Source organism: Neomonachus schauinslandi, chromosome 7, assembly GCF_002201575.2.
Source record: "Neomonachus schauinslandi chromosome 7, ASM220157v2, whole genome shotgun sequence".
In the NCBI taxonomy this organism is placed as follows: Eukaryota; Metazoa; Chordata; class Mammalia; order Carnivora; family Phocidae; genus Neomonachus; species Neomonachus schauinslandi.
In genome coordinates, this window is record NC_058409.1 from 99,282,970 (window position 1) to 99,305,432 (window position 22,463).

Genomic DNA, 22,463 nt, shown 5'->3' on the forward strand with positions numbered 1-22,463 from the left:
CAAACCTTGGATGTTAAGTAGGGCTTCTGAGGGAGAGGGAGAGGGAAAGGAATCAGTTGATCACAATTTTAATTTCTCCTGTGCAGTATCTCTTATCTCATGGTCACTGCTCTTAACTCTTTTGTAGATCTATTAACTGCCTTGTTTATCTCCAGTCACTTCCTCACTTTAGTTTTCCCTAAATTTTGATGTCAGAGTAATCTTTTTAAAGCGTACATGAAATCTTAAGATACCTTAATGGATTCCCATTATCTACATTAAGGTTTCTCAACCTCAGCGCTATTGACATTTCAGACAAGAGAGTTGTTTGTTGTGGGGGCTGTCCTATATGTTTTTGGATTTTTCACTTGACCTCTACCCACTAGATGCCACTAGCAAACACTTCACCCTCCCCCAGTGTGACAATCAACAATGTCTCCAGTATCATCTACTGACAAGCAAACTCCTCCATTTCCTGGATTTAAGACTCTCATGTCACAGCTCTAATATGCTTTTCAGTATCATGTCTCATGTCTTACCACACATTTTCACATTTCAGTATCTTGATACAAAATTCTCTACTTGACACCTATTATTGCTGAATATTTTGTTCATCTATAGGTTGGGCTCAGTCCATAGCAGAATAGGAAGAAATGCACTGGAGAGGAAAGTCTATTAGCTTTGGAGGCAAATAGACTAGGGTTCAAAACTTAGATATGCTATTTTCTGCCTGGATAGCCTTGGGTAACTCGCTTACAGTCTCTGATCCTCAGTTTCCTGATCTATAAAAAAGTGAGAAGTATGTTGTGGGGAGAATAAAGAATAAGGGCTCTAATTAAGATCATGCTATGTAAGAGTTTTAAAATAAATGTTAGTTCCTTTCTCCATTTTCTTCTCTTTTCCCTCCAATCAGAATTGGTAAAAATATTGGTAAAATAAATGCATTTACTCTTTATAGGAGAAAATCATCCACACACACAAGTATGCTTTCACTGCTAATTGTTAATAATGATAACAATTGCCATTGACTGATCACTAGGAAGTAACTTCAAATTTATTTATAGCTTCTGTTTACATTTATAATAAAATCTCATACTTTTTATTTTAGCTAACTTATATGCTTATATCCCTCTCATTAAACTGAAAGTTAATTGGGAAGAGGGACAGTTCTTTGAATATAGCATGGCTTTACATATTTTAAGTATTCAACATCTGTGTATGGTGAAAAGGGAGGCACTGAGGTTTAAGGGCACTCACTCAAATTAACATCCATGAGACTCTCTCTTTGGGAGGGGAAATACAATGTTTACTAATTTCTTTTCAGTTTCTGTAGATACCTTGGGTGATGATTCCAAGGTCATCTGAAAGAAATGAGTGATTCAAATTTGAGAAAAAGGCAGAAAACCAATTTTCCCAGGACTAGTAAAATATAGTCTTGTGTGGACATGGCCATGTCACATTTCACCCTCTCAAGAGTATGCATTATGATTCCTAACCATTCATTCAACTGTGGTTTGTAAAATGTCATCAGCTCAAAGAAAAAATTCCATCTTTCATATAATGTCAGAAAGATGAGTATCTATACATATTCCATTATCATCTTTTGTTGTCCACAATGTGACATTTTAGGAAGATTCTGCAAAGAATATTAATTTGGAGGAGCTATTATTCCACATTATATTTGCTATATAAATCACTTTCTCACTAACAAATTAGAGAAAGAATAGGAGGATTTCAAATCTATTGAACTCATTTTCTTAAATTAAAAAAAAATCTAAGAAGTTTTGGCACAAAACACATAAGGAGGGAAAAAAGGCAGCAAAATCAGAATCATGTTGTAATAGTTTAAAAATAAAAGAAAAACACAACAAAAAAATCAATCCCCTAAATTGAATTGAAAGAGTATCTCTAGACATCAAGTGCTTATGCACTAAACATGTCAAATTCTTTTCCTCTAATTCAACAGTCTAGAAGAATTGTAATTCAAATATCCTTGCATATCATGTAACCCTCAGGGAAGCTTGTAAATTAGATGTGACAATATTTCTGATACATTACCATACAAAATTAAGGAGAAAGAAAGAAATAACAAGGATATAATTCTATAAAGCAGCTTCGAGGGTTTGTTGAGTAAATGGTTTCCATTTACTTGAAGAGTAAATACTTTGCTTAACTTTATTTGGCTTCAGTTTCCTCATTTGTTTGATTAAAATATAGTGCTTTACTTAACTATTTCCTAGGATGCTGGGAGGACAAAATGAAATGATAGATATGAAAGTCATTTAAAAAAGCTGAGTCACATGCAGATTGACAGTGTGAAGACAGAAACAATAGAAATGTATTCTCTCCAGCTCTAGAAAGCAACCATTCATGTCAAAAAAGTTGTAGCGAACATTAGGTCCCTATGAATCTGTCACTTTTCTTCCAAGTATTTTAAACTTTGTGTTTTCTAAGCTATGTTTTCCCTAAGTTTCTACGTTACATATGTAATAGGATTGAGGAATCAAAAATATCATTGAGGGAGGAATTGGTGTTTTAATATCTGCGTCAAAGAATTCTGGAATAGAAATAAGAAAAAAAAAAAAATGGTTAGAGTTCTAGGCCGCTTAGCCTTTCTAGACATGTCTCTTCATCTGAAATATGAATAGGCTGACCAGATGACTATAGAAATCTCTTTGCCCTACACCCAATCCCCAGTTTTTACATTTTATGGCTACAGTTATTTCTCTGGAGATGATATACTAGGCTTCGTAAGTGGGGGCCCTGAAGCTCCTTGGGTGAATGTCGATCACCGCTGTTGCTCCCTGGTCAGGGAAAATGGTTGCTTTCCCCATTCAATTTGACCCTTCAGGGTCATCCTTAAATCAACTCATCCAGAGAAGACTATCTTTAAGAAAGAGGATCTCACAATTTCTCTTGGTCATCTGTTCTAAGGATAAAAGATAGTCATTCATAAAGAAGAAACATTCTTATTCAGCAAAGCTAACCTAAATTTCCTTTGATCAAATCTGTCTATTGACTTAAGTAAATATGAAGGTTTTATAGCCATCACCATTTACTTCATAAAGGCATTGCCTATTATTATATTCTTATTGGCCATGATATTATCATTATGCCTGGTCACTAATTATTATGTTTCTCTGTATAAGTCATATTTTCTTGCTCTTTAGTCACTGTTGTAATTTTTGCACGGGTTCCCTTAAAGAATTACTTAGGAAACATAATGGGGTATAATAGAATGAGATAAGGCGCCATGTCTGGGGTCCAGTTCCAAACTGCCTTCTCTGATACTTCAAGCAGAAATGACTTATGTTATGTAGCTCCCTTGTACTAACTCTATCATTATTATTAATAGTAATATCTAATAGTATTACATAATTTTTATATGTCAGATACTCTGCTAAGCAGGTTACATGCATTTTTATTTCAATCTCACAGTAGCTCATGCAGATCCTTTTATCACCTCCAAACTGTACAAGAGAAAGAGGAACTGAGAAATGTCTTGCCAAAGGTCAGACAGTTAATAAGTACTATAACCAGCAATTTAAACCTTCATGGTATAATTCCGGAGTCCACAGTCTTAAATCCACGCTGCACTACATTATTGCATTTCACACATGTCTATGTTGCCTGTCATGCGGTTGAGAACACTCTGCAGCTAGCCTACCTCCAGGTTCAAATCTCAGCTCTGCCATGCCTAGCTGTGTGACCTAAGAAAAACAGTTAAATCTCTCTGGCTTCAATTAGTCCCATCTATAAAATGGATATAATAACATTAATACCTCTATCCTGGGATTGTTCTATTAGAACAATGGCAAGTGCATGTTAGCTACTTATATCAAGCAACTATGAGCTTCTTGAGGGCAGGAATTACGTGTCCTTCATCTATCTTTCCCAGGCCCAATTACAATGTCAAACACAGTAAGTGAGCAAATGGTTGAAGGAATTAGTGAATAAATGAGTGAATAACATAGACTTGTACTGGATTTGAGAGCTGACTAGACTCATCCTTTTATGTGACTGTAAAGGTTTTTCTCTGCCAGGTGAGTAGGTGTATTTCAAACTAAATCTCCAACTTATTGTCTTCTCCCAAAACTTATGGCAGACCCCAGGAAAGATACTGGGCCTCATTAATGGTTTTACACTGAATTAAAAAAATCCAAGCATTGGATTGAGCCTTATATTTCCCCCCCCCTACCCCATGTCACTGGAGTGATCTAGAGGTGTTTGGCTTGAAAGAGATCACCGGTAGTATGTATGAATGTGTGTTCACATGTGCGTTGGCTCAGGCAAGTAGGGCAACCCCTTCCAAGAGGTGATATGAATTGTTTCTCTCCCTGCAGAGAATTTTAAGGTAGAGGAAGATGGTTTTTATCTAATCATTCTCCATGTGGTGCTCTTTCTTGCTATCATTCCTAGTCTTCTGGCAGAAACAGGGAGGTAAAGCACTCAATGCTATTTATCTTAATGTTTTTAGGGCTCCACAAGGATATGTGAAATATGGGATTGTTTCTTCCCACAGAAATCTATCAGGGTGGATTTTTGATGAGCTAAAGTAGACCCAGAGGAAGTATAGTTCAGTGTTTTATTGTGAGGTTGAAAAGTACACCAAACTGAGTTTCTACATCTGAGAATTTGCTATTTTCCTCACCTCCCTCCCCCGCCCCCCCCATATCCATTACGGGAATGACAAGAAAAAGCTCTTATTTATATAGGTAACCTTGCTGCTTTAGTGCAGAATGAGTACTTTTAACAGACCCCAACATATGAGGTGCAACCAGTTTGGTGATGGTGGGTTGGGCCACTGCCTCTCATCCCTTAGCTCCATTTATGCCTATATTTCATTTCTGAGTAACTAAAATGTATGTAGGCTAAATCCTGATGAAGCCAGAGACGTCTCCAAGTTCATCAGAATGAGCCACTCACTTTGCAGACATGGAAATAGGTCATAAAGAGGGATGCAGTGACATGTCAAGGTCACTACCACTAGAACTAGAGTGGAGGCACTCCTTCCTCTGAGTAACCCTCCTGGCTTGTATATACTTCTACTATTGAATGCATGTCACTGGTCACTGCGGTTGAATTATTGTTGCTTTCACATCCCTCAGCCCTCATTCTAATGATAATGGAGAATTTCTTGAGGGAAAGTTCTATGTTTATTATTCTCAATGCTCTGGGCCTAAAACAGTGATTATTTGGTTCCCAACAAATACAGATTAACAACATGAAGTCAACCCCTGCAGCAATTCCTCCTTGATTATCCTAGGCTGGATACATTTACAATATTTATTTAGTGCCTCTTCTGTTTCAGCTACTATAGTAGGGATACAGAAGACAGATATGGTCCCTGCCCTCACAAAAATGTTAATCACAGCATTTACCACCCATTTTGATAATTATAGTTTATGTGTTTGTCTTCCCTTAGTCTTCGGTTTCCAAGACAGCAAGCTCTCTGCCTTGTCTATCATTGACTCTCCAGTGCCTACCACAATATCCAGCTTATAATAGCATTTGATTCTTAAAAATGAACACTGCTCATTTTAGTATGTTTTCCCACATAACTTAGGAGGGAGAGAAATGTTCAGTATTTTCCATGTTCTGGGATCTCAGACTACATAACATTCTGAGCACTTACCAATGTAATGTTCTGCTTAGTATTTTATATTATCTCATCTTTAATGCAAAAGTATAAAATCCCCACTTTTTAGAAGAGACCAGAGTTTCTAGTTGGATAAATGACTTTCCCAAAGTCACAAGATTTCTATGTGGCAGGACCAGGACTTGAGGGCATATCTTTCTCACTGCAAAGCCTAAAACCTTTCCACTATGCCACATAAATTTTTAATGTGGGCAAAACTGAGCAACAGTCTTCTTCATTTTTCAAAACAAGAAACATAAATATTTGGGCTTCCAGAGTAGCCATGGTTGTGACAAAATAAGCAAAAGGCAGATCCCATTAAGCAGGGATTTTCCAATAACCAGAATAAGATATATTGATCTATTACATGAACTTGTTAGAATTATCAGAGTCCTAATATAAAGCCTGAAAACTAAGGAAGAAATTTTTCTGACAAGAATAGCTCTCCTGCCCTTATTTGTTACCTAACTGTATTTTTTTTAGAAATTACCAAAGTGAATGAACTAACTTAAAAATTTAAAGACAGCTATAAAAACTGCTGGCTCTTGTTAAGCCTTCACTGATTGAACATAATTAAAATTATTGGGATTGAGGGAGGGTTAAAATCCAAATTTTTATAATTCTCCAGCCCAATGATCACATTACCTTTAGTCACAAAACGGGTATTTGCGTAACTAAACTCATTTCTTTTTTTAAAAAAAGATTTTATTTATTTATTTGACTGAGAGAGGCACAGCGAGAGAGGGAACACAAGCAGAGTGAGTGGGAGAGGGAGAAGCAGGCTTCCTGCCAAGCAGGGAGCCCGATGTGGGGCTCGATCCCAGGACCCTGAGATCATGACCTGAGCCGAAGGCAGACGCTTAACGACTGAGCCACCCAGGAGCCCCTAAACTCTTATTTCTTGAAACAACTTCAAAAGTTTAAAATTTGGGTCCAGCTGCTTAATAGTATCTGCTCTAGTTCTTTTGGTATCTTATGTATACCAAATGATCACTGCTACAAATTCACCAAGATTCACTGAATCTTTATAATAATCAGGCGTAGATGATATTAATAACTAACATTTTTTTTTAAAGATTTTATTTATTTATTTGACAGAGAAAGACACAGCCAGAGAGGGAACACAAACGGGGAGTGGGAGAGGGAGAAGCAGACTCCCTGCTGAGCAGGGAGCCCGATGCGGGACTCGATCCTGGGACTCCAGGATCATGACCCGAGCCGAAGGCAGTCACCCAACCAACTGAGCCACCCAGGTGCCCCTATTAATAACTAACATTTATTGAGAGTTTTTTTTATGTGCCACAAGCTATCATAAGTACTCTTCATGGATTTAATTTATGCCTTCCAATAACCCTGTGAGGTGACCACAGTCAACAGGCAAGGTGGAAGAGTAAGGATTTAATCCATACATTCTTCCCAAAAGTTCACATTTCTAAATACTCTGCTACCCTGATCACATAGAACTAGCATCTTATTTTGCAAACAAAGAAACAGGGGCCAAAAGACATTAAATGAGGAATCCAAGGGCACAAATCTATAGAGTTTACACTAGTTCCTAGCTTAACTGGTCTCAGGTTAGTGAAATTTTCTCTCTCTCTACTTGTGTTATTGAAGAACTTACTGAATTCTCACATTCTCACAAAGACTGTTTATATTTCTTCTGACATCTCTGGAATAATCAACTGGCACTTACCTGTACTAGACTGAACAATTCCAGAATCTACTGTTTGCCCAAGAAGATCATACTGGTTTAGGCGTGACCCATCTTCTGCTACAACCACTGAGCGTGCTGGCTCTCTTGTCCACTCATAAACAACTTCTGCTCTGGTGTAGGCATCTGGAAGGACAGGAAAGAAAATGGTCCATGTGTCATGCTACTTCAATACTCCTCATTAGCTGGTGAGTCCTGCTAGTTTCATATTTTCAATTGCATGGTTCCAGAGGCCAAGAAAGAAGAGCCCATATCCCTTAGTTTAGGAAAATTAAAACACATTTTCCTGATTTGTTCAGTCATCTGTTCACTCTTACAACAAATGGTTATTAAGCATCTACAAAAGACAAAGTACCTTGCTAAAAAAATCCGTAACAAACACGTTTCCCTGATGTTGTGGAACATGCACAGCAGTAATGGGGACAAAAACAGACAAGCTAATAAACATAATTTCAAGTAGCATTAAATGCAGTAAAGCCATACACAATAGGCTAAGGGGGTAGAGAATGAAGGACATGGGCCTATTTTAGGTAAAGGACTCAGAGGGGGTTCTTAAGGAAATGACAGTTATATGCATGACAGAAATGAGAGTAGGGTATGTCTTGGGGAAGACTTTGCTGGATAGGTGGAGCAAAGAAGTTTCTTCCTCTGGTCCAGGTAAAAGCTTGATAAGTTTGAGGAAGAACAGGAATACCAATGTGGCTAAGGCTGAGTACATGAGAGATGAAATACGGAAGGAGCCTGGGTCCAGATTTTATCAGGCCAGGGGAAGGTCATGATAAATGTGAAATATTAACACCGGAAATTTTACCAAGCATCCATTTTTAAAGGAAGTCTGACTTTACTTCCTTTTAAATTAATTCTCCTTTTTATGGACATTTACTATCATGACGATGATGTTGATGAGTTTCACCATTTAGCTCATTACACTTCTCAATCATTTTCATTCGCCATGTCCCTTTTAACCTAGCCATCCTTCTACATGATCCATAATTCAGAAAGGTTGGGGGAAGAGGTGTACAGAATGAGTGAGAAGGAGAAGAAGAAGGGATTCCATAATTTTTCTGGTTTCTAGTCACAGAACATCCACTACACAGGGGATGGAATGATAGTATATACTTTCCTTGGTTTAGATGTAGAGTGATATTAAAAATTAAAAGAAGAGCACATTAGCAAAAGTAAAGAGTTTCCAGGGTGTTTGAGAGGCAGATATGATAGCAAAAGTTGGCTTTACTGTGAAAGCTTTACCCCTTGGCCAGCTTCTGCATTAGGCACAGTAGACAAAGTGTCCAGGGTCCACAATACTTCTAGGTGGCCAAGCAATGTGTTAATTTTTTTTTTTAATCAGAAAAAAGTGAATATAATCCTGCTTGGAGTATATTAACCTAAAATATAAAAGTTAAAAATATAAAATTATAAATTAAAATATAGTTTTAATCTATTTTTTGAGGAATTGTTCACAAACACAAGTGCCTTGAGCCTGTAAAAGCCATAATGCATCCTTGCTTCACCCGACGCCCACCCCAAGGTAACCAAACTTGAGTGTTTTGTTCAAATCTGTATTTGTCCAAGCTAAAACATTATGAGATGTGAAGTGATGGTGGCATTTTTACACACATGTGAAGCTGCCATAAGAAAGATGAAAGCCATGCCCCTCATTCTCTGAACCAAAACTTCTTCTTGTCTCTGGGACGAGTTTTGCAGGAAAGTGTAGTCAGTATTCTCCTGATTTTATGTGGGTGTCTGGTGTGCTCCAGCATCACTTCTGGACCAATTTACAATCAGGTATCTTTTTATTCAATTTTCTTCAGAAGTTTGAGAGAATATGCTAGGAATTAAGGTAGTGGTTACTGCTTCTTTCATAAATGTGTGAGATTGATAAATGAGTGGCTTTGGAATTTGTTCTCATTGATTTTTCTTTTTTAATTGTGGCTGTCCTTATTGACTTTTGTGTATATATGTATTTATTTGCAGCTTTATCAAGATAAAATTGACAAATAAAATTATAAGATATTTAAAGTGTACAACATGAAGATTTGATATACATATACATTGTGAAATAATTCCTACCATTGAGTTAACACATCTCATTAACTTAAATTTTGAATCATTTCAGCATCACATTTGTTAAGGAGGAGGACTGCATTTGTTAGCATCTAAAACATGACTTATTTTAAAAATCCCTCAAAGAAGTGCAGAGCACACTAGTTTGAGAAGAACCGTATTGCTTACAATTTGTAGGTACCCATATTCAGTAAAATATTTTTCCGATCATGATAAATTTTTTCTTTTTTTAATGGGAGTGTCTTACCTAGGTAACACAGAATCATTGATTGTTAACATGGGAGGACTTTAGAGGTCATATAGTTTGTCTCATTTTACAGATGATAAACTGAAGCACAGAAACACTGAATAGCCTATTTAAGGGCTTAAATATTTAGCTATTTAATGGGAAAACTGAGGTAAGAGCACAGAATGACATTCGTTCTCCCCTAATGTTATTAATAAGCATTTCCTAGGCAAAAACTATATTATATGCTCAAAATCCAAGCAAGGATTCTTGGTGGTCAAGTAATTAGGGATGAAACCAATTCTAGAGATTGTGTCATTTTGTAACAAATAAAAAAACTCTTGCTACAGTATTGCACTATCATTAGCAACAGTGCCTGGACTCTACCATTTTGTACCTCATCATGTGTTGCCAATGGGCTGCTAATACAGTTTTAGAGGAAAAAAATTGTTACCATCCACTTTTCACTTCATATAATTCAATGTCTCACACTTGCAATCTCTTAGAAACTCCATTGTGTACGAAATCTACAATAAACACAGTATTGTTGTGAAAGTGGAGATTACATATTGCTCATGTCTCTCAATGGAAATCTCCCAAAATGCAGAGTGGATCCACATGGTTAAATAGGTGATGGGGATTAAGGAGTGCACTTGTTGTGAGGAGCACCAGGTGTTTTAAGGATCGACTACATTGTACATCTGAAAATAATATTACACTGTATGCTAACTGGAATTTATTTTTTTAAAGATTTTATTTATTTATTTGTTTATTTATTTATTTATTTGAAAGAGAGCGAGAGCACGAGCATGAGCAGGGGGAGGGGCAGCAGGAGAGAGAGAAGCAGACTCCCTGCTGAGCAGGGAACCCAATGTGGGGCTTGATCCCAGGACCCTGGCGTCATGATTTGAGCTGAAGGCAGATGCTTAACCGACTGAGTCACCCAGGTGCCCCAACTAACTAAATGGAATTTAAATAAAAACTTAAAAAAATAAAGTTGGTGTTTTAAGATGTAGAAGACAGCTATACCTAAGGCATCACAATAGGTGATACACCTTACTTCTTCATTTCAGTATCTAGAAAGTAGGTCCTATGACTACTTCCTTCACTTGAGACAATTGAGTATAAAGAAAATAAGGTTAAAAAGTCTTCAGCTACTTAGTCAAAATGCTAAGCTCAGATTTCATATAAATCAGCAGATTACTTCAGAAAAAAATTTTAAAAAGAATACAAAAAGCTTTGGTTGGGTTTATGAAAGAACTTTATGGTGCTACAACATAAGAGTTGGTATCAGAAGACTTGGTATCAGAAGAGCATCTGCTAATAGACACTATCACTTCACTTTTACGGGCCTTTGTCTTTCCATTTGTATGAAGCAGGTGCACTAAATAATTTCCAAAGTTATTTATTATTCAGAATTCACTTAAATATCTACTTATCCCTCCCTTCTTATTTACAAGGCATTGTGCTTGATTATCAGTCAGGAAACCATCATTTATCAAGTCTGTACTAGATCTAGCACTTGCCTAGATCTTACTGTCAGAATATTATCTGAATCTCTTCTTTTAGAATCAAAGCCTTATTTGTATTTTCCTTAAAAAGGAGTTAAAAGATGTCAGCTAAATCATGCACATTGTCTTCTGGTTATCTGGCCTTATGAAGAAGGCTCTATCCCAAATAAGCAAAAAGTGTGATATAACACTGACAATCGTGGTCTCATGGAAAGTGGTGAGGAAAACATCTGCTTTTCTGAGTTTAGTTCTTATCAACATTTGGATGACATTGCTTCATAAACATTTATTACATAGTGTTCTACTAAATTATTACAAAATCCCCTAGCTTATCTCTTGCTTATTTTCTTCTGTGAGATTTTGGCAAGATGTTTGCTTCAAACACTTGGTCAATGCATTTTTAGCCCATTTTTGCCTCAGTTTCTTCATTTCAGAAGTGTGCTAATTAGGCCAGGTCAGAGAACTAACTATACAATAAATCAACCACCACTGCTTCTTTTCAAGCCAATGGCAGGCGATGGCCATGGTAATTAGTCATGGTGCTCTCCCACTGAGCTCAGATGCTTACTTTTCAATGTCAAGTCTTCTCTGTTTAATTCCCCACGGGTCTTAAATCCTTTTCTGAAGCTATCTTTTCTAAGACTTAAACATTGAAGGGGCATTTAAAACCTGATTATTATAATTTTTATCTATTCAATAAATATTTATTGAGTGTCTACATTATATTAGGCTCTGTGCTAGGAAATACTGAACAAAATAGGTTGTGCTCTCATGGGAGTTTACAGTCTCCAGACAATAAAAATGTCAACCAATAAATGAAACTAATAATTATTGCTGTAATACATCTAAATTAAACATGTATTATAATCAAGTAGATGGGTGAGACTGTATGTAAATTTAGACAAGGTCATTAGGGAAGGCCCCAGAAAATGACATTTATGCTGAGAAGTGAAAAATAAAAGAAGCCAGTTACATGGAGAACCAAGGGAAGAGTAACCCAAGTAGAGAAAAGAGCATATATAAAAGCTCTGAGGTAGAAAGCAGATTTTTATTTAGCTTCAGTTTTCTTACATGAGACACTATTTGTTTTCTACTCACTATCCATTTCCTCCTTCCTAAAAATACTTCCTATTTTCTTCAGGCTGACAATGTGCCTAGTTAAGAATATTTCTTCCCAGCCTCATTTGCTGTCAGTTTTGGCAATGAGACACATCTTTGATTAATGAGATGTGAGTAAATATCTGCTAGGATTTTAGGGAAAGCTTTTATCTTTTTGATACAGGTGCTGGTTCTTTCTTCTTTGTCAGTGCACTGTTCTTTATTTTGAAAGCAGATGCAATGGCTGGAGTTGCAGCAGCCATTTTGTGATCAGGAAGAACATATAAGGGCATCTTAAAACATCATCCTTGTTAAGATGCTGACTAACCAGCAATCAACCAACAATCACCATTATTCATCTCATATAAAAATATAAACTCTTCTTCTTTTCAGCTAGCTATACTCATGCTTGGAAGCATTCCTGACTAGTATACTAAACAAGTAATTTGTTGTCCAAAACAAGGTATTTCTGAAGGTAAAAGGGGGCACTATTAGTAGTTATACCAGGATATTAGGCATAAATAATTACTGCCCCAGGCAAACTATAATGCATGATCTTCCTAAGTATAAGATTATTTTGTGGATTAGATGAACTGATACACATACAAACGTTTAATATACTGCCTGGCATACAAGTAACGCATAACACATAATATTGTTAGGAATGGAAGTGGTAATCAGGAGAAAACATAGTAGTCCATAACATAGAATATAAATTAAATTGGGAAAAGAGTGGGGAGGAGGGAGTTATCACCACAGCCTATTTGGCTGACAATTTTTGAAGTAGTTTGTCCTTGGGTTTCAGTATAGAATTAGATTTATAAATAAACTTCTCTCTCCATGACTAGTGCTGCTAGGAGCCTGAAGGCCCTTTGCTATTTTCTTTGCTTGCTGTCTTCCTACACCACCACTATTTTTTTTTTCTATGAATCATATCTTCACCAAAATAGTTGCTTAGACTGTCTGTCTGGTGGGAACAGAAAGCTGGCTAGGTAGTCCAGGAGTTGACGCAGTCCTTGTAAGTAACTCTCCTGCAGGAAACCAGGAATACGTTGTTCTCACTCCCTTTATATATGCGTATTAGTCCAAAGCAGAAGGGTAGAGGAACACCAGAGAACCTGACTCTGCTGTCCACTGTTCTCTTAGCTCCTCTAACGTGTGCCTACATAGTTTCAAATAGCAGAAGCCCCAACAGTTATCATAAAGTTATCTAGGATACCTTCAAAAGCATTACCACACATGAATTTCATGGGATATCCAAACAGATCTAGAACTTTTCAAAAGACTCTGATTAGGGTAAATTTTTGTCAGGCAGTATTTTTTTAGGAGTAGCCTTCATTATTAAGAAATGATTATCATCCACTGCTGCCACCTACCAATATTTCCATCTGATAAACAACTTGCAATATTCTTAAGGTCAAACAAATGTCAGCAATGATACAAAATAAGTACAGTGATCTCCATTTATTGCAGGGAGATATTATCTATGGGGTAAAAACATCTGTACTCCACTTGCTTTTCTATGAATACAGCTTTAACAAAAGTAGAATTTTTCCACTAATTAAATCCATTCTTTCTCATAATAATCTCTTCCTGAAATAACATTAAAAATGAAATAAAAGATTATTACTTATAGAAAGTACCTTTTTAAAGATTTTATTTATTTTAGGGAGAGGAGAGAGAGAGAACGAGGAGGTGGAAGTGGGGGAAGAGGAGGGGGTAGGGGGAGAGGGAAAAATAGACTGAGCAGGAGTCCTGATGCAGGCTTGATCCTAGGACTCGGAGGTCATGACCTGAGCTGAAGGCAGACATTTAACCTTAACCAACTGAACCATCCAGGCACCCCTAGAAGGTATTTGCAGCAAATCACTAAACTTTCTTCATGGTTTTTATCTGTCTCCTAACAAACTTTACTAATTGGAAATTTCTTGCTTAAAGACAGGTGTCTCAGGGGCGCCTGGGTGGCTCAGTCAGTTAAGTATCTGACTCTTGATTTTGGTTCCTGTCATTATCTCAGAGTCCTGAGATTGAGCCCCACATCAGGCTCTGCACCCAGCCTGGAATCTGCTTGTCCCTCTCCCTCTGTTCCTCCCCTGCTTCCGACTCTCTCAAATAAATAAATGAAAAAATAAAATCTTTTAAAAAACAAAGGCTTAGGTCTCTCATAAGAATAAAGAAAATTAAAATTAAAAATTTACTCACAGCTTCCAAATTTTAGTGGGCAGGCATGTGCATCCATAGGGAAGTCCTCCAAATGCATTGGACACTCAGCTCTCACCGTCAGCCTTATCAATGAAGGAAAACAGAAGATATAAACAAGAGCCCTATAGATTAGACACTTACTGATAAATACGACCAGGATGTTATTACCTATAGCAAATATATTAAGAAAAGCAAGAGAGGCAGGCACAAACTGCAGCATGATACTGAGCTGTTAACCAAAAGATCTAAAAGGAATTATTTACAACAATGACTGGATTCGATCCATTTGTTTGTTTTGAGAAAATAGGTAGGATTTTGTATGATGGGCAAGCATTTGTAATATTTCCTAAGACAAGCATCATTACCTAATCCACCTAGACCACCTAGACCCAGAAAATCTTTTGAGACTAAAACTAAATGTAAGCAAATAAATACTTGGATAAAGACTTGGTGGAGAAGAAGACATGGATAGCTAGGAAGAGAAGAGGATGTCTCCTCTCCTCAGGGCAGCTCTCCCCATCTCCTTCCTTAAAACAGCACCAGTCAGCATAAAACAACAAAGGAATAGGCAAAGGAGAGTTTGTGGGTGATTTCACTATATTCCAACCATTTCGTTTTATACAAATTTACTGCCTAATGGAAGGCGGACTCTGCTAGGCTTCTCTTTAGTCCCTATCTTCAGTTCTATTTACATTTGAAAAAAGGTAAAGAAAATAATTCACTGAAATATATTTGATTTTGTTTGGTGGAATCATGAGGGAATTTATATCAAATTCTTCACATGGTTTTTATAAAATATATTTACCCATATTATTAAGTAGCTCAAGAAATGTGGTAGGGATGGCTTTATAGCCAGTAAACTCATTAAGCGATTAAAATACTGATTAAAGCAAATATGAAATGCATAAATTAATGATCAAACTTGCATTTTGAAATCAAAATATTAAGGAAAGTGATGACGTGTTAGCAAAGGTGGTGGTAAGTTTAGGAGATGGGCAGTAACAGGGTAGTTACTGACGAAGAACATTACATGCATCAGAAAGTAAGAATTGATCAACTTTTCAATAGGTGCAAATCCTGCCCCAGAAAATTGTCAGCTGGGAGGAATAAATACTGAACTTAGGCTCAAAAACAAGTGGAGGGTGTTTTATAAGGGGAGGATGTTTCAAGTTTCACTTATAAATAGGTCCTACTTGGATGATCTGGAAAGGTCTCAACATGTCTCCTCCACTGATCCTCCATTTTCTCTCTTTTTTTTTGAGATTTGTCATTCTTTAATTCTATTAAATATTTATTAGTTGAGTCCAACATCTAAAGCGGCTCTTGAAGCATTTTTTTTCTTTCTTTTTCTTTTGGATATTTTCGTATAAAAAGGTAGAAATTCTGGCAGCTTTCTTCAAAAGCAAAGGATCACTCTATTCCCACACTAAACAAAACCCACCAAGTCTAGGGTTTTGCCTCCATTACCCTTTTGTGCCAAAGGAATACTTGGACAGTCTGAATTACCAAGTACTGTCCAGATCTACAAAAACAACATTCTAACAAGTCTCTTGGGGATGAAATAACTTTTCCCTTAAGAATGAGTTGTGGACAATTTTTAATTACTTACAAATTAGGAATATTTTAAACATTTTTTCTTTAAAAATATTAACAATGTTTTTTGATTCATGTTTCCTTCATTGAACCATAAGTGAAGATACCTAGCTGCCAGGTTTTCCAATAATCTCAAAATGGGAGAAATGTTTGTAAAGCAGAAATATCTATATCTATCTATCTATCTATAACTCATATATATAAATATTCTTCAACTTAAACAAAATTAAGAATATTTATATTCTCATTCTAATAATGTCATTATAAATTCATATACTTCTCCTAAATGTATACTTCCATATGAATCTGTGGTTTTTAAGACACTTGAACTGTTCTAATTTTTTTGGATTTTTCTCCTTCTTTTTAAGTAGAAACATTTTTGGATACATACCTTGAGATAGCTTCTAGAAACCTGATCTAGACCTTACTGGGATGCAGGAATATATGAGGTTAGTAGTAGGGGGAAGAAGTTCCTCATATTGAATTAGAGCAGGTTGGAGAGATACTTGAGATATATTACTTAATATACATTATAAACTCCCCCCCACTTTATCTAATCATTTTACTTAATGCTTTAATACTCGCATAAGACTTCAGTTAGTTTATTTTTCATAGCGGAGTAATTATTAAGGTTGAAAAAGAGGGCAAACAGGAAACCAGATGCTCCACCATGGCCCACCAGCTTCATGGTCATATATATATGGAAGAGACAGAAGTACAGAAAATGCACAGATAGAAACGCAGTCATCCTTACCTCATGGTGTACAACAAGGTGCCATCCTCTGTGATCCTCAGGAGTTTGTTTGGCATGGTCATGTTGTGTGCCACTGACTTCTTTCCATTGTGAAAAAAGGTATCCGGAGTCCAGATCTTACTTGCCATTAGGTTATTCAACCGGAGAACTGTCATGGGTCCTTTAAATTTTAATCTTTCATCCTTCCAGCTTTGACGGAAAAATACATCTATTGTATATTCCTAGGTAATTTTGGAAAATGGCAGAGTTCACTAAGCTGTATTTTGCAATGCAAATAGCTTAGACAATGCTTAATTTTTGTAACTTTAAAAGCAAAATATGAGCTAGGTGATGTTTTTCAGAAGTAAACTTGTGGTGGACTGTACATACTGGTTTCAGGTGAATCAATGGTCAGCATAATCATTTTTGAAAATATCTAAAATGTCTGAAATATTTCTTGGTCAGAAAAATTCCACGATTATCTCCTCAGATATGTGAAAAGAAAATCATGCCCTACTCCCTACACCTCTACCACACCAGCACTCAAAAAAATAGAATACAGTACACATTAAAACAAAACTCACACTGGAGCTTACTACATATATATGTTTAAATGTTTAAATTAGATAATGTTTAAATTAGATAATGACAGCTACAAAGATAGAGCATAGTATTTCGGGGGGCCCTTCCATAGTCTGAAAACCTCACAATTTCAAGTCATCCATGGTTCTAATACTAGCGTGATAACCCCATCTCCTTTTTGGTTAAGTAAAAAAAAAAAAAATTTGTTTACAGATAATGTATACAGACTTTCAATTTTCCACAACAAAGAAGATTATGAAAATAATCTGTTTCACTGTTAATTGGGATCTTCGCCAAAAAAAAAAAAATGTAGAATATGCGGGTGTGTGTGTGTGTATCTGAGTATATGTGTGTATAAGATACATGAAAAATGTGTGAAGCTCATCATCATTCACAGCCAGGGAATCTATTTATTTGAATAAACACAGCATTCCTTATGGCAATACCCAGAGACAAACATCTGCTAATCTGAAAACAAGCAATGTGACTTACCAGCTCCTAAAACAGAAAAGGGTAATATCCATCTTCCTTGCAGCACTTGCTACACTGACACTAAATTTGGAACTTAATGGTTTGAAATAAAGATTACCACATTCTCCATTAATCTTAGCATGTTCCAAACTGGAAGGAAGGCTTCAACATCATGCTACATTTTCTTAATCCCCTAAATTCTGATGCATTAGAAAGCTGTTGTTTTTTTAAATCTTATACATATCATCTTTAGAACATGCATAAAAAATAATGTCTGTGTCTAGGCATTTTGTGCATGAGTTTAACTACCTGTCTTTTTCGCAGGCTTTATGTAAGATTGGGTAAAGATTGCATAAAGGTTTATCCTTCTGCCACACGTTTGATATAGCTGAGCCCTTCTGATCCAGTAACTAATAATTATCACTGGATAGTTTACAGTGTGCCAGGCATAGTGCTAAATGTCGACTGAGATAGCAGCAACAAGGAAGCGTAACATGATGCCAGTTTATGTTTATGGGCAAGAGAAACTACCTTGTTTGTTGTTTAGGTTTTTCTGTGTCTGGAAGTGTGAGGTGAAAAGGCACTGAGGTACAAGAGATAGGAATTTACATACCAGGAACCATTTGTTAAGCATCTTTAAATTTAGCAGAGGGAGAAACTGTTTAAACTTGGATGCTGTAAGGAAAACTCGTGGAGTAGGATGGGCCTGCAATGATATTTTCCATGAGGAGAGAGATGGGGAGGGAGCTTCTGGACTACACTGGGAAGTGATACAGAGTAGCAGTGCTTGCCAGGGAAGCAAATGGATGGATTTACCCTGAGCTGTGTATGTTCTCTTCTCCGGACGACAGGCTTATGAGATAGGGATATGATAATCAGGATATTTCTATTACTCAGGAATCAGCCACATAAGCTTTATTTTCTGTCCAACTGAACTACTTTAGCCTGTCAAACAGTAGAGGGAATAGTCACTTGTAAATCAAGATGCCCAACTGACCATATTCCTATGAATCCCAAAATTTTATTTTGTTCATTTGTTTACTTGCTCCAAGGAGATTTTTGAAAATGAAATAAATGTTAAATATTTTAAAAACCTTAAAATATATTTATTATCGAATCATAATAGATATACCCCAAAGTCAACGATTCCAAAAATTATGTCAAAACTTGCCAAATTCCTCATGTTTATGTATTTGTCATGTTTACAACCAGCTTTACTTACCTGTGCCAAATGGCAGACACTGAAATCCCCACATTCATTTATGATATTCTCCCTTCAAATACTATACTAGCCACACAAGCATGCACACACACACTGCAAAAGTAACTGGATAAGCTTTCCTTTCCATGTTCCCTTCCACTAGACGTGGAAATGAAAACCGAAATAAAAACACTTGATAATGATCAGATACTGTCTAACCAAGAGTGCAAGTATTCGGTCTCCCGTTTTCTGAGAACTGCCCCTGCAACATTGCCATGGTAACAGCTGGAGGTTCTCAGCATGACCTCACCCTCGGGGTCATAGTGCACTAGGCCAACATGGGCCAGAGCTCCTTCCTCAAGAAACTGGAATAAGAGGGAGGAGAGCAGAGCCATATTATAATGGTTATGGATATAAGTCCTAAACCTGCTAACTAGAGCTAAATTGTCTGCCAGATGTGTGACTTTAGGTCATTTTCTTACCTTTCTAAACTCCAGTTTCCACTCTATCAAGTGGGGATCATGCAGTAGTGATTTCACTTGCATACTGTGAGAAGTGAGTTAATAATGCAAGTGAACAGCTGGCCAGAATGTCTGAAACATAGGAAGTTCTCAGGAAACATTAGAAGTTATTTGTCTCCCCATTTCTTTGCTTTATCAACACAAATTTAAACTAGATTTCGATGTAGCTGGGAATGAGAAAAGTTGCTCTTTGTTTGGACTGGTAGCAGGATAGGAAACCTCAGGAAAGTGAGGTGCTCATAACCAAGCAAAGTAAAATCAGAAGGCAAAGGAAAAGACCCTACAGAACACTGTCTGAACAAGTAGGAAGCTCTGGCGAAGACGTTGTTCAAGGTTCAGTGTGCCAGTCCCCACCATTCAAGTGAAATGTCTCTCCACGTTACCCTGTTCAATAGAGTAGGTCGCTGGAGAATGTGAGTCTTACTCTGAAGACTGGGACAAAACATCCGTTATGTTCCTAAATAAATATTGTATTGAAGTGTTCCCACTTGCACCATCTATTACCATCTGTGTGTGCTTTGACTTCATACATTTTAAGCACCATGGAAAACAGGCTCTGTGATTGTGCTGCCTGGATATTTCTGTCAGAACCTAGTGCCCTGGGAATGTGCCGTTTGATTGCCAATTAATGGTTTTTAAAATAAAGTTAAGGAGTTGCCCTAATTTTGTTTTCTATTCCAGATGAAGTCAGATGCCTTGGGAGCTGTGGAACCTCTAGGGACACACAGCCTGAGTTCAAGTTGCTACCTAGCTAGGTCACTTTCCTCCTCTGGGAAATACGGATAATGATAATGCCTAGGTAAAATCATGGTATGGGTACTAGATGAAATATGATCTATAAACCTATTAGCATGGTGCTTCACATATTGTAAGCATTCAATACTGTTGAATTCTGTTATTATGGTTATCCTTATTAGATATTTTATTAGTTCTCGCTTTAAAAACTACAAAGCTTTCCTTGTCTTGAGAAATAGCTTTGTCATTGGCCTAATTTTGATAGACTCTAAATCATACTGCTCTTTATGTGTAATTCACCCATAATGTGGTTTAAATGAGTAACCTCAAATGAATTGGCCAGGTATAATTTCCACTAGCCACTTAGTATATCAGTTGTAGGCATGGCTAATTTGGTCCTCTAACAGAACAATTCAAACATTATCTCATTCAGGAATTTTAGGCAACAGGGAGTATAACTGGCTTAGACACTCTGTTCCTTCTTCCTATCTGATATTTGACCAAAGGCCATTTATGAAAAGTAATCCACGATAATCATAGGCTTAATGGTATATCAAAAATCCCAACATACACCTTTAGTCCAAGACAAAAAAAATCAGTTTTTTTTAAATGACAATCTAAACCAATAACTCAAAGGTATACCAAATATTTTCAAGAGAAAATGTGCCTTTATTTGAGCACTGTCCCGTAACAACTCCTATTGAGCATCTAGTCTTTGTGAGGCATTATGAAAGATGCCAGCGATAGAGAATATTCATTTTTAATTACGATGATGATAATGATAATGAGGAGGAGGAATAATATCATTATCAGTGTGTGATGTTTGTAATGCTTCATCCCTTTTGATGTTTCCCTTTATGAGAAGAGAGCTTCACCAGTGCGAAACTTCTGAATGCTCTCCATTCCCTCATACTCCTCTATTTAGGGAGGGGAAGAGAGAAGAATGATTTCATTTGATGGGTAAATCTGGAAGGAGAAATCAATCTTGCCTATCTCAGCCTCTTCCTGCTGCACTGTCCACAAGACTCACAATTTCTGATGTTTTTCCATGCTAAAAGTTTTATATGGACAGTCTCTGCCCTAACAGAGGGGGGCCAAAGTCTTGCCAGGTGACTGGGTGGGTTAATCTGACTGATTCTGATGTTTATTCTCTGGAAACTCGCATGTCTACAGATATATACCACCTTCTGCAGACCATAATTATTAGTAATAAAGATGATAGTCTCACTTTCCAAATCCCTTATTCTATTATCTTATTTCTCAAAAGGTTTGGAACTCAGGAAAGAGGGTATTATTTATTGAGTCCCATAAGACTATGTTTTTAAAGGCAATATAGACTCTTAAACCTATCACTAAATAAGTAGTAATTCAACACTTACTGTAAGCCAGCAATGCGCTGATACTGTGATGGATGTGAAACAAATATGTCTTTACATTTTTTTTGGCATTACTTTAGGAAAATAAGACATTTATATAAGAGAAATAACTTCACAGAACAGTGTTATAATGAGGACAAAAGCTAAGTTGTTATTTTACAGTCAATAAATGTGACTAGAATACAGAAAGGGAAACTTAATCTGTTATCGGATTAATAAAAAAAGGTTTTCATTAAGCTTTTGGGTCTTGATTTGGGCCTTTATGGAAATGTAGGATTCAGATGGGTGGGAAATAGAGGGAATTTTCCATGAAGGGAACAGCATGATAAGGAGTTCCGGGACAAAAATAATAATTATTATTATTTATTGAGTGCTATCTATAAACACTTTATTTACATAGCTCATTTAAAATTCCTAACTATCTTACGAGGAGAGGCAATTATAATAATATACCAATTTTAGAGACTTTGAGGCTTACACACGTAAGTGATTTGCCCAAGGTCATGCTATTGGTAGTGGTGAGATGTGAATTCAGCCAGCCTGGATCCTAGACAAGTTCAGCTCACCCCCAAGTGGTATGGCTTCACAGAAAGTAGTACCTAAGCAAACGACTAAATAGTCAATATTAGGAACAAGTGAGGGCGAATGGTAACATCATCTGTGGACTATATGAAATACAGGTAGAGCAGTTTAAATTTGACCTTAAACCTGACTGGGCTCTATTAAATGTTCTTAATTAGAAAAGTAGCATGAGAGAATAGTGTTGTAAGACAGAGCTCCAACATGGGAGAATCACAAGAGGTCCTCAGAGTGATCAGTTTA

General features: G+C 36.7%; 1 protein-coding gene across 1 annotated transcript in view; it reads right to left on the reverse strand.

Annotated features, from left to right (window-relative positions):
* GABRA1 (gamma-aminobutyric acid type A receptor subunit alpha1) overlaps positions 1-22,463 on the reverse strand; it is a 56,605-nt gene that overhangs the window by 12,076 nt on the left and 22,066 nt on the right. Inside the window, exons 5-7 of the mRNA XM_021698020.1 lie at positions 16,777-16,997; positions 14,430-14,512; positions 7,311-7,454 (exon numbers count right to left, since the gene is read on the reverse strand). Coding sequence (XP_021553695.1) covers positions 7,311-7,454; positions 14,430-14,512; positions 16,777-16,997 — 448 coding nt within the window. The remainder of the gene's footprint in view (positions 1-7,310; positions 7,455-14,429; positions 14,513-16,776; positions 16,998-22,463) is intronic.